At 48.7% G+C, this 12,281-nt stretch overlaps 1 protein-coding gene across 1 annotated transcript in view; it reads right to left on the reverse strand.

Moving 5' to 3' along the window:
- The window catches only part of TXNRD2 (thioredoxin reductase 2), a 683,633-nt gene that overhangs the window by 498,039 nt on the left and 173,313 nt on the right, over positions 1-12,281 (reverse strand). Inside the window, exon 6 of the mRNA XM_085634274.1 lies at positions 1,696-1,774. Within this exon, the coding sequence (XP_085490400.1) occupies positions 1,696-1,774 (79 nt within the window). The remainder of the gene's footprint in view (positions 1-1,695; positions 1,775-12,281) is intronic.

Consider the following 12,281-nt stretch of genomic DNA (forward strand, 5'->3'; position numbering starts at 1 on the left):
ACTCTATTACTAGCCTTTCAATGTGGAGATTGTGTTATTATTCTCAAAAACAACAGAAGTCCTGGTCTGGGATAGAATGCCGACGTAGTCCCCGGAAAGAGGCCGCCTGCAGGAACAGCAGCAGGGTTTAGAGGTCAGTGCAGGAGGCACGTGTCCCAGGAAAGAGGACGACTGCAGGAACAGCAGCAGGGTTTAGAGATCAGTGCAGGAGGCACATGTCCCCGGAAAGAGGCCGCCTGCAGGAACAGCAGCAGGGTTTAGAGATCAGTGCAGGAGGCACATGTCCCAGGAAAGAGGCCGCCTGCAGGAACAGCAGCAGGGTTTAGAGATCAGGGCAGGAGGGCACATGTCCCCGGAAAGAGGCCGCCTGCAGGAAATGCAGCAGGGTTTAGAGGTCAGTGCAGGAGGCACGTGTCCCAGGAAAGAGGACGACTGCAGGAACAGCAGCAGGGTTTAGAGATCAGTGCAGGAGGCACATGTCCCCGGAAAGAGGCCGTCTGCAGGAACAGCAGCAGGGTTTAGAGATCAGTGCAGGAGGCACATGTCCCAGGAAAGAGGCCGCCTGCAGGAACAGCAGCAGGGTTTAGAGATCAGGGCAGGAGGGCACATGTCCCCGGAAAGAGGCCGCCTGCAGGAACAGCAGCAGGATTTAGAGGTCAGTGCAGGAGGCACATGTCCCCGGAAAGAGGCCGCCTGCAGGAACAGCAGCAGGATTTAGAGGTCAGTGCAGGAGGCACATGTCCCCGGAAAGAGGCCGCCTGCAGGAACAGCAGCAGGGTTTTGAGATCAGCGCAGGAGGCACATGTCCCCGGAAAGAGGCCGCCTGCAGGAACAGCAGCAGGGTTTAGAGATCATTGCAGGAGGCACATGTGCAGAGAGTGCGTCTAGGTGAGAAGCATTTACACAGGCCTGGGTGATCCTGCAAACGTGGCAGGATTACAGCCCACCCAGGGCTGCTGGCAGCAGGCTTAGGGGGTGTGACTGTCAGTCGGGCAGCAGCAAAGGAAGCCACCTTGGGAGGGGTAAACGGACCGTTCACAGGGCTATCAAGGAAATCCTCCTTGGGGAGAGTGTTTAAAAAGCACTTAATCCTCTTTCATTAGCGGATGGTATTGACATGGGAAGCAAACAGACCAGAGCCAGCTTACAGTGCCGCGGCTCTAAGGAGCCTTAGTGGACAATAAGCCTTGGGCACAAATGCTCTCGCCTTGGAGGCTAAAAACGCTCAGTAAAAGTCACTATTTGTGTTACGAGACATTCGAAGCCTGTCTGTGTGTTCATAGATGCAGCATTCCCCAACACATAACCCCAATGTTGCCATAAGGTAATCTCGCCTCTTCCCCCTAGACCCATAGATGTGAACTGGCTGCGTATACAAACTCAGAAGGTATTCAAAGAAGGCGCTACATCAGTCTCCGTTGACTAGTGAGGTCAGGCAGGATCCCGGGAAGTGAATGACTGATGAGAGTGACAGACACAGGAGCCAATCGCAGTGTTGGAGCAAAGACAGAGGTAGATGGTACATAGGGTGTATGTGGAATATTGTAAGGCGTTATAGCAGAAAGGAAGCACTGGATGGGCCAGGCCTATGTAACCCCCCTCGCATGCATGTTCTATGCAATGACCACAAACCACGCTGCACAGGGGCTCACACAAGAACCGCACAGCTCACAGCGCTGCTCCACAGACACTCACCTCTTTCCCCGACTTTGTTGAACCGCAGACCGTATGCGTATCCACAAACTTCCCCTTCATGTTCAAATACTTCACTTTCCTGCAAAAAGAGGCACGAATCACACAGGTGAAGGGCATGGAGACCGCACTGCAGTGCCAACCGCATGCCTGGTGCTTAAGAATCAGTGACACTTACCACCCTGCAATGCAGGCAGAACAAACATGAATAAGGTAATCTGGCCATGGCAGTTTGTGTGACAAAAAGTAGATGGTACCAGTTCCTAAAGGGAAGTAAAGGGGCAGCAACCTATTACGGTTGCAGCGAGTTAAGGGAAGGTAATTGGTGTTGCTCCACAAGGGATAAAATGGGTGGGAGTGGGGAGTAGTACTCCAGTATATGTTGTGCCCTCACACACCTTTTCAGGTGTAGAGCGTCATCATTGAGCACTGCTCCTCGTGGGGGTGGCGCTGCAGTCCCTCACGGGCCCTACTGGAGGGCTCTCTGTCGGAGATCTTTTAAGGAGTAGCCGCAGTTGTGCATGAGGGTGTGGGGGCCAAGTAGTGATAGTGCGTGTGATTAAAATAACCCGTCGGTACCCTGGTGGATTTATTGGTGAGTCCTCTGGGTTAGGTTAAAAGACACAATGCGGGGATGGAGCTGCACTTTATGCTGGTTAAAGAGGGGATTCAGCAAATATAGTCCCTCTAATCTCAACCCGTGTGGTGGTGTTCTAGTGAAGTTTAAAGATAAAAAGTGGTCGACATGTTTTGCGCTCTACATGGGTCCCTAGTGGATCCCGCAGCGCTTCATCGGGACTGTCAAGAAATAGTGAAGGAAAAGTAGAGTCAGGGAAAGACGCCCTGTAATGCTACAAAACCTGTAGATGAGGTAGCGTGTACCTGGATAGGTAATGAGTAACGTATTATGCGTATACTCTGTTTCAAACCTGGTGGAGATAAAAAAAAGGGGTGGGAGCCAGGGGGGTGGGGGGGGGGGAGAAAAAGGACACAACTGATGTTAATGGCAAAGTAAAGGTAACATACAGAGACACATCAGAGACTGAATGGAGATACAGGACTATCAGTAGCGTCCCCTGTGGTGGATACATCCGTCCTGGCATGTGTAGTAGGAATATAGGAGACTCGCTCAAGAGTTCGCACACACCTTAATGCAGATGTTTGTGCACAGATTGCTGACAAGGTGGGTTGTGTCGTGATTCAAACCACGATGTGTCAGACAGGGGTCCTCGTGAAGACCGAACACAGAGATCTACCCCGTACGAGGAATCTAATTGGTCTTGAAGGAGGAGAGCAGATTGTGCTGAATTGTCATGGTCTAGTTGTGAAGAATCCGGTAGGTATACTGTGGTGGTGTAGACTCAATACCTAAGTGGGACGTGGATAGGGGGGGGGGGGGGGGGGGAAAGCTGTCAATGGTGTTTAAAAACACCGTCCAAAACCGGGTACTGTGCGGGCTGCATCAGGAAGAAAGGGAAACATCGATACTGGCGCTTGTTTAACCGTTAGAAAAAAGCGGTAATGGTCTTGTAGTCGTAAGCACAGAATATACAGTTGGGGAAGCTGTGAGTTAGTGAACAAGGCGCTGGATACTATAGCCGCTAAATTAGTGCCTAGGCAGGGGTGGAGGGTACGTCTGTAATGGAGTGACGGCGTCGAGGGCCGGGGTTGACGTCAAACAGACGCCCGGTGTGCCGCGAGGTACGGTACCCATAACAGAACTGAAATGGGGCGCTAAATACAAAAAACACGTAATGGCACTGGTGAATGACTGAAAGTGAGATAGTGATTACAATATCGACATTTCATACCATTCCCTGGGTGGGGTATGCCAGACATTACCCCAAACCAATCATCAAACAAGCCCGCAAAAGAGCCAAGAATAATCGCAGAGAGGCCCTCTTAGAGACTAAAGAAAAAACCAAGACCGACACTCTGACCTGTGTAACTTCATTCACCCCTAACTCTAACAAGATCCAGAAAATCGTTAAAAAACATTGGAGAATTCTCGAAATGGGCAACTTCAACCCCGGACCTACACCTCTGTTCGCCTACAAAAGAACACAGAATTTAAGGGATATCCTTGTACATACCAGCCCCAAGATCACGACTCAACAACAACCAACACTATCGGCATTACCACCGGTTATTGACCATTACCCATGTGGCTCCTGCTCGGTCTGTCCTCAAATCAGATCATCTAAGGAATTAGACTTGGGGCTTACCAGACCCTGGCAACAGAGACGACATACTAACTGCAACTCGAAGAACTGTGTTTACATGATTTCATGCCCCTGCGGATCCAAATACGTAGGCATGACAGCTAGACCAGTGAAACTACGGATCGGAGAACACAAAAGCACTATATGTTGCAAAAGAACTACAACCAAACTACAATCTCACTTCTTAGAAATGAATCACTCCCCTGCTAGTCTACTGTGGACCGTTATTGAGTCTAATCCCAACTGGACAGCAACAGTCTTATTCGGACAAGAACAACGCTCGGTTTTTAAACTCAGAAGCAATAGAAAAGGGCTTAATGACGACATACCCTGGACCGAATTGGCATTTTAATTCACGATGATACAAGTAGCCTCTCCTATATCTCACTCAGGATAGCAGACGTATCACTATATGTTACACGCACTTCACCTATATTTTGGAGAAGATAGGAGTCAACCGCCACAAGCCAGGCCTTTCTACTTTATCCTGGGCTACCCTTTATCATGACTGTTGTGCACATCATATCTCCTGCTACATGGGTGATTATCTTGATGTCCCCACTAGTACTCCTGCCCTCAGACCTATGGGCAACTCTATCTATATCACTCATTATCTGAGCCCTTTTCCAAATGTCCACTACCATATTTGGATTACCGAACAATATACTACGGTCTCATGTGCACACGCTTGACATTTGGATGCTCCACCTTGTTGGTACATCATTTGTGACCGATCCCGGCAAATACAACTTTATTGTTACATCAGCATAGACACACCGATCTTATGTACTTATCCGTCTAGCTGCCCGACCCCCACTTTAAGTTTATTAGCACTACACAGTACTTCTCTGATTGTTCTGATCTGTTATACCGGCCAACTCAAGTTGCCACTACGACTTGGCTATATGGTTTACATAGGAGCTGACTTTTTTCCTACAAGCAACACCCTTTCAAGATGGCCGCTCCTTTCCGCATTCCCTCTCCATACTTTCACTACCTCCTCGCGGTCGCATTCTCCATGACATTCCCCTCCCTAGTAAGCGCGACTACATATATGGGGAGAACATGGACAGCGTTACCGGCGGACTGGCAGGCTACTAGGTCTCCAGGCTTTGGACTGGAGGTGAGAAGTACGTTTACCCAGGGATTGTTATCCCACGACAAATCCGTAAGCCATACCGATGCTAGCATTGCTAGCTGCTTACTAACCATTGCAGTCTCGTTTTACTCTTTATTCCCATTACAGCTTCCACGCTCCACTCTACCTCCTCATGCCGAAGAAGCCTTACCCCACCCAGGGAATGGAATGAAATGTCGATATTGTAACCACTATCTCACTTTCAGTCATTCACCAGTGCCATTACGTGTTTTTTGTATTTAGCGCCCCATTTCAGTTCTATTATGGGTCCCGTACCTCGCGGTACACCAGGCGTCTGTTTCACGTCAACCCCGGCCCTCGACGCCGTCACTCCATTACAGACGTACCCTCCACCCCTGCCTAGGCACTAATTTAGCGGCTATAGTATCAAGCGCCTTGTTCACTAACTCACAGCTTCCCCAACTGTATATTCTGTGCTTACGACTACAAGACCATTACCGCTTTTTTCTAACGGTTAAACAAGCGCCAGTATCAATGTTTCCCTTTCTTCCTGATGCAGCCCGCACAGTACCCGGTTTTGGACGGTGTTTTTAAACACCATTGACAGCTTTCCCCCCCTATCCACGTCCCACTTAGGTATGGAGTCTACACCACCACAGTATACCTACCGGATTCTTCCCAACTAGACCATGACAATTCAGCACAACCTGCTCTCCTCCTTCAAGACCAATTAGATTCCTCGTACGGGGTAGATCTCTGTGTTCGGTCTTCACGAGGACCCCTGTCTGACACATCGTGGTTTGAATCACGACACAACCCACCTTGTCAGCAATCTGTGCACAAACATCTGTATTAAGGTGTGTGCGAACTCTTAAGCAAGTCTCCTATATTCCTACTACACATGCCAGGACGGATGTATCCACCACAGGGGACGCTACTGATAGTCCTGTATCTCCGTTCAGTCTCTGATGTGTCTCTGTATGTTTCCTTTACTTTGCCATTGACATCAGTTGTGTCCTTTTTCTCCCCCCCTGCCCTCCCCTCCTTTTTTTTGTCTCCACCAGGTTTGAAACAGAGTGTACGCCTAATACGTTACTCATTACCTATCCAGGTACACGCAACCTTATCTACAGGTTTTGTAGCATTACAGGGCGCCTTTCCCTGACTCTACTTTTCCTTCACTATTTCTTGACGGTCCCGATGAAGCGCTGCGGGATCCACTAGGGACCCATGTAGAGCGCAAAACATGTCGACCACTTTTTATCTTTAAACTTCACTAGAACACCACCACACGGGTTGAGAGTAGAGGGACTATATTTGCTGAATCCCCTCTTTAACCAGCATAAAGTGCAGCTCCATCCCCGCATTGTGTCTTTTAACCTAACCCAGAGGACTCACCAATAAATCCACCAGGGTACAGACGGGTTATTTTAATCACACGCACTATCACCACTTGGCCCCCACACCCTCATGCACAACTGCGGCTACTCCTTAAAAGATCTCCGACAGAGAGTCCTCCAGTAGGGCCTGTGAGGGACTGCAGCGCCACCCCCACGAGGAGCAGTGCTCAATGATGACGCTCTACACCTGAAAAGGTGTGTGAGGGCACAACATATACTGGAGTACTACTCCCCACTCCCACCCATTTCATCCCTTGTGGAGCAACAGCAATTCCTTCCCTTTACTCGCTGCAACTGCAATAGGCTGCTGCCCCTTTACTTCCCTTTAGGAACTGGTACCATCTACTTTTTTGTCACATGTGTCCTTAGGAGCATTGGTCCAGGACCTCCTTCGAATAGGCTCCTTGTCCCCCTCTCTTTAATTGTGATTACATGGCAGTTTGTGCACACACCTGCACAAGATCAGTGCACAGACATCTAACCATCTAACCACACAGGTGGCCGGCGAAGCAACAGATTTAAGGAGTGCTGACTTAATAAACCTGCAGATGTTAGTAAAAGACACCAGGATCCTCTGTGGTGGCTCAGCATCTGACAGACAAGTTTGAAAATCATCATGACACGATCCAACCAAGTTTTGAACAAATGCCGATGGGACGATGTTAGCCCAATTTATCCTTTGGCCCTGATCAGCTAGTGTGGTGGGCGCCTGGTAAGCGGGTTTAGAACTCACCGCTTTATTATCCCAACAGAATGAAGCGGTTAACGGGTTATGATCGCTCAGATCATGTTGCAAAACCTCAAAGTCTAAAAGTGTGGGTAACAGACAACCAGAGATAAAGATATAGTCAATTACACTATGGTGCCCTCCCCATAAAAGTGGGTGTGTTACCCTCCACAGGGCCATCTTTGGTCACCAACAAGTTCACCAGATTAAACTCTGAAATTAGACTGTTTGCCGCTTCCCCTTGGCATGTGTGTTTAAAATGTGTCTGGATTGCAAAAAGACCTTCAAAATCAGATTCCTTTTTATTAACACAGGAGCAGCACAGATGCAGGTTAAAATCTCCCACCAACATAATTAGAGTAAAGGGGACAGAAAAAAGTCAGCCATAGAACATTTAAGACTAGCCATAGCTTCCGTTCCATCTTTCGGGGAAACTGCATTATAGAAATTGATAAGGAGCAGTCTATGTTTGTTAGAAAATATTGAAAAGGGTGCCCGAGATAGTGTTACATTTAGAATTCATCACCTGGACTTTACAGTTCTATTCTAATTTAATTAGAGTCGTAAGGCCACCACTAGCACGCCCACTAGAAGAGCGGGGAGCTAAAACTGAGTGGGAAGAATAACCATCAAGATACAAGCAACCCTTAGTGTTCCATGTTTCCTGTAGACAGATCAGACCAAAGTTCTTTAACATGCCCAGCCAGTCACGATCAAACAGTTTGCTATATTCCAACAGAAGACCTTAATAAAGTCTTGGGTCGCGATCATGGGATCCTTGGTTAGGGAGGCATGAGTCTGAAGGTCTATGTTGGGAGAAGAGTCCAGTCAATCGGGGTCATCTAATTTGCTCAATGGGAGGAAACGATTACTCTGTAACAGGGGAGTTGTGTTAAATGAGGCCTGTGCATTTGCCGGGCGATCCCGCAGCTTTCCCTGTTGTAAAGTCAAATGTCTCAAGCCCCCAACGTTGGGGTTGTTGGGGGGTAAAAAAAAAGCCCAGTGGGAGAGCTGTAATACAGTGTGAAGGTGTGCCCATCGAGCCGAAGGCGTGAAAAATTAAACCCGCCTCCAGGGGGTTAGTAAAATTAACTATGACGCATCTCCCTTCGCCGTTTTCCGAGTTTGGCCTATCCAACTCACCCTACGGACGATTATAATTTTCTCTGCCAGCATCTACATTAGTCCTAGTTACCAGCCAGTGAACCGTCTTATTTTTAAGTTGATTGAAGTTTTCCTCTGCCGCCTTCCACAAAGGGGGTACTTCCTCCAGTACAATGACGAAGGGAGTTGCCGCCAAGGGCAGCTGGATGGTGGTATTGGAGGGGCAGTATGTCGGCTGTGAGTGTTGAGATGTGGCAGCGGCAGACAAACTGAACTGCTTGGGCTTCCCTGCTTGGTCGCCGTGCCAAGTGCTTGCTACCCAGAGTTAGCCTCCGTGATCCTTGGAACATCGGGTAGGATTGCAAAGGCGGTTGTGATAAAGCTGCGATGAGGCCTGTGCTTGAGCCTGAGATGTTGTTCCCCCCTTCTGCTGGCAATGGCGTTGCGGGGGAGAGTACTAGGACCTGCGTTTGGAATGGTATGCTGGGGATCGGAGCACTGGCTACTTATACTTGAATATAGGGTATCCACTGATCCCTTCAAAGAACCAACAATTTGCTCAAGTGTAGAGATCCGAGTATCAAATGCATTTAGGGCTGAAATAATCTTCCTTTCAAAGTCTTTGAAAAAAGCCAAAAGACTGTCAACTGGGCTGTCCTTCCTCGTAACTTCAGGATAGACCGCTGTAGGTATCGATGGGGCATGCACACGCACTGGGATAATCTTCCTGCCCAATTTGTTGACAGAAGGCCACCCTGGTGTGGACATTTTGCGTTTGGTTCCCACCACATTCCTTTTTACTCATCCCAAGTCTCCTCCTACTGCTATGACCTCCAAAAAAAGTAGAAAAAAAAAAATCAAAATCCTTCACTCATCTATCCCTCCACTATCGTTTTCAATCGAAATAATAGACTAACATGTCCACTTCTCAAATTCATATTTCACTATACTAATTCAACACTAATCCTTCATTGGTTTTGGAGTAGTGTGCTACTCGGCGAAAAAGCGATTTGACACCTTGTCAGGGGTAATAAGCGCTATATAAATACAATTACAATATAATACAATACATAGAAAAGAAGACACTGTAATGTATTGTAGAATTTGTATAAGGTTCCCCATGTGTTTTCCTTCATAGAGAACTGTACTGCTGGCGGGACCCTGGGAAAGTCCAAAGACAACTACTGCCTAAAGAGGCGAACACAAAAGATGCGGGTTTGAGAAAGGTTCCCCAATAAGAAGTATAACCTAGAGCCCCAACTCCTGAGGCGGAAGCCGGGAGGTTTTTAGACAAATACTTTATTTTGCACTTGCATTGCTGGAATTAACTTTTATTTACGTCTTTTTATGCCATTGCCCCAGACTCACCTCGCCGCTAATTCGCTGCTACTGCTGGGGTCCGGAACCACATCGTGTTCTCTCGCGGTGTTGGAGGACCCAGGCAGGTGTCTTTGGCTGACATCTTGGTTGGGGTGTTGGACAGCGCTCTAGTCGCTGGCAGGCCGGGGATATTTAAACCGCATGACAGCGGGAGCGCCGGCAGCGCGCCGAAGGCGCGCTAAAGGCAAGCCCGTCTGCGCCCGTCCATGACCGTTCGGGACCGGAGGCCACAACCCCTGCATCTTTTGTCCGACAGTCAAGGCATTACAGCTCTGAGTCCCTCCTCAGTATGAGGATTATTGGGGATGGAGATTGTTTGCACTCATTCCAAGCGTTGGACTTGCCTGCGGTCTGCCCCACGTGCAAATTTAAGCTGAATACCATCCAGCAACATGATAACAAGCAGGATTATAGCATGTTACTTTTAAATTGCAGGTCTCTACTCAAGCATAGGACGGAAATTGCTCTCATGCTGGAGGAACGTCGACCAGATGTAGTTTTTTCACTGAAACCTGGCTGACGCCTGACTCCGATCCGGACATTGTTTCAGCCCTGCCCCCGGGCTTTCAAATTACGCGGAAGGATCGGATGGCTGGGAGGGGAGGTGGCCTGGCAATAATACACAAAGACCAGTTCCTTTGTCGTTATACCCCTGACTCAATCCCTGACTGCGAAAGCCTCGCATTCAGCATTGAATTCTCTTCCAACAGCTGCTTTTCAGGTATCCTTATATATCGACCACCGGGCCCCCCAAAGCAGTTTCATAAGACCCTCCCACCAACCCTGGCCGAGTTGGTTACAACTTTTCCCAACTACACATTGCTTGGCGATCTCAATCTGCATTTCGACGTCGCCGATAACCACACTGCCACTGAGTTGACGAATGATTTAGCTGCTTTACAGTTGGAGCAGCTGGTCAATTCAGCTACTCACATCAAGGGCCATCTCCTGGACCCAGTGTTCAGCAATTGCACCGAGCTTAAGGCGGAGCAACCGATTTGTCTTCCATGGACTGACCATTCACTTGTCCCTCTTACATGGTCTATTCACAAGCCACCTTACCCAACCCCCATCATAAAGATCGCTAGAAATTGGGCTAGACTCCCAGTAGAGTCTTGGGCCAACAGTCTTATCACTTCTCGCACCCTCCCTAACGTGGATCCCTGCACGGCCAATCAGGAATACGTAGAGTGGATCTCAAAATCTTTGGAGGCCGCACTTCCTCTCCGCAAAATCACCACGAAGCGCCCACAAAAAACTGCCCCCTGGTTTTCTAAGGAACTCAGGGATTCAAAACGGCGTTGCAGGAGAGTAGAAAGACGGTGGCGTCTGGATTATTCCCCGGACGATAAAATCCATTATAGAGAGGCCATCAGGGCATATAAAGAGGAGATAAAAGCTGCCCAAACCACTTACTTCTCCTCACAAATCATGCAGGCAAAATCGAAACCCAAAGAAATTTTTAAGATTGTAAAGAGCCTCACTAAACCCTCTCCACCCTCTATACATCCAAGTAATACATTAGCTCATTGTAATGACCTGGCAGAATTTTTCCATCAAAAAGTTCTTAAAATCTACTCTTCTTTCTCTGCCTTGGATCTTCGCCCCGCTGCCCATACATGGCCAGGCCCGGGGTTGGCTCCCCCTCAACCTACGGCAATCTTGGATCATTTTCCCCTGCTAGAACCAGATGCTCTGGAAACTCTGGCTCGGCAAGTAAAATCAGGTTCTCTATGCGATCCAGCCCCACCAGAGGCAATCATCTCGGTAATGCAGGCTGTCCTCCCCGTTATTAGGAACCTCCTTAATGCCTCCATCACCTCCGGCATAGTTCCACTCCCTTGGAAGCAGGCTATGGTGTGCGCTTTGCTGAAGAAACCCAACCTTGATCCTGGCGACTTCTGCAGCTACCGCCTCATTTCCCTGCTTCCCTGGGTGTCCAAAATCTTAGAGAAGCATATCAATACTCACCTGGTGGACTTTCTGGAAAACAACCAGTTGTTGGATACAACCCAAACGGGCTTTCGACCGAGACACGGGACGGAGACTGCCTTATTAGCTGTCACCGAGGAAGCCAGAAGAATCCTGGATCGAGGGGGATCAGTGGCAGTGGTCCTCCTCGATCTGAGCGCAGCTTTCGACACGGTCAGTCACGACATGCTGTTATGTCGCCTTTCTGATGTTGGAATCTCGGGTAGGGCAATACTTTGGCTCAAATCTTTTCTGAGCAACAGGTCCTTCCAGATCTTTGAGGGAAATACGGTCTCCTCCAGTAAACCTCTGAGCTGTGGGGTTCCGCAGGGCTCCTCTTTAAGCCCTGCGTTATTCAACATCTATATGAGACCACTGGCTGAGGTTGTTCGTCCGTTTGGCATTAAGGTCATCTCTTATGTGGACGACACCCAGCTAGTGGTCTGCTTGGCACAGGAGGATGGTCAATCTGCTCAAACGGGTTTAAGGAATTGTTTGGAGGAAGTAAAAAGCTGGATGACGACATCCTCCCTTAAGCTTAACGGGGATAAAACTGAGCTGATGCTCATGGGACCCGCTGCTCCTACGCTTTTTGACTCTTTCTGGCCTCCATGCTTAGGCACCCCCCCTGTACCCAAGGACAATATAAAAAGCTTGGGGGTATGGCTGGATAGATGCCTAACCTT

Source organism: Triturus cristatus, chromosome 11 (genome assembly GCF_964204655.1).
Source record: "Triturus cristatus chromosome 11, aTriCri1.1, whole genome shotgun sequence".
NCBI lineage: Eukaryota > Metazoa > Chordata > Amphibia > Caudata > Salamandridae > Triturus > Triturus cristatus.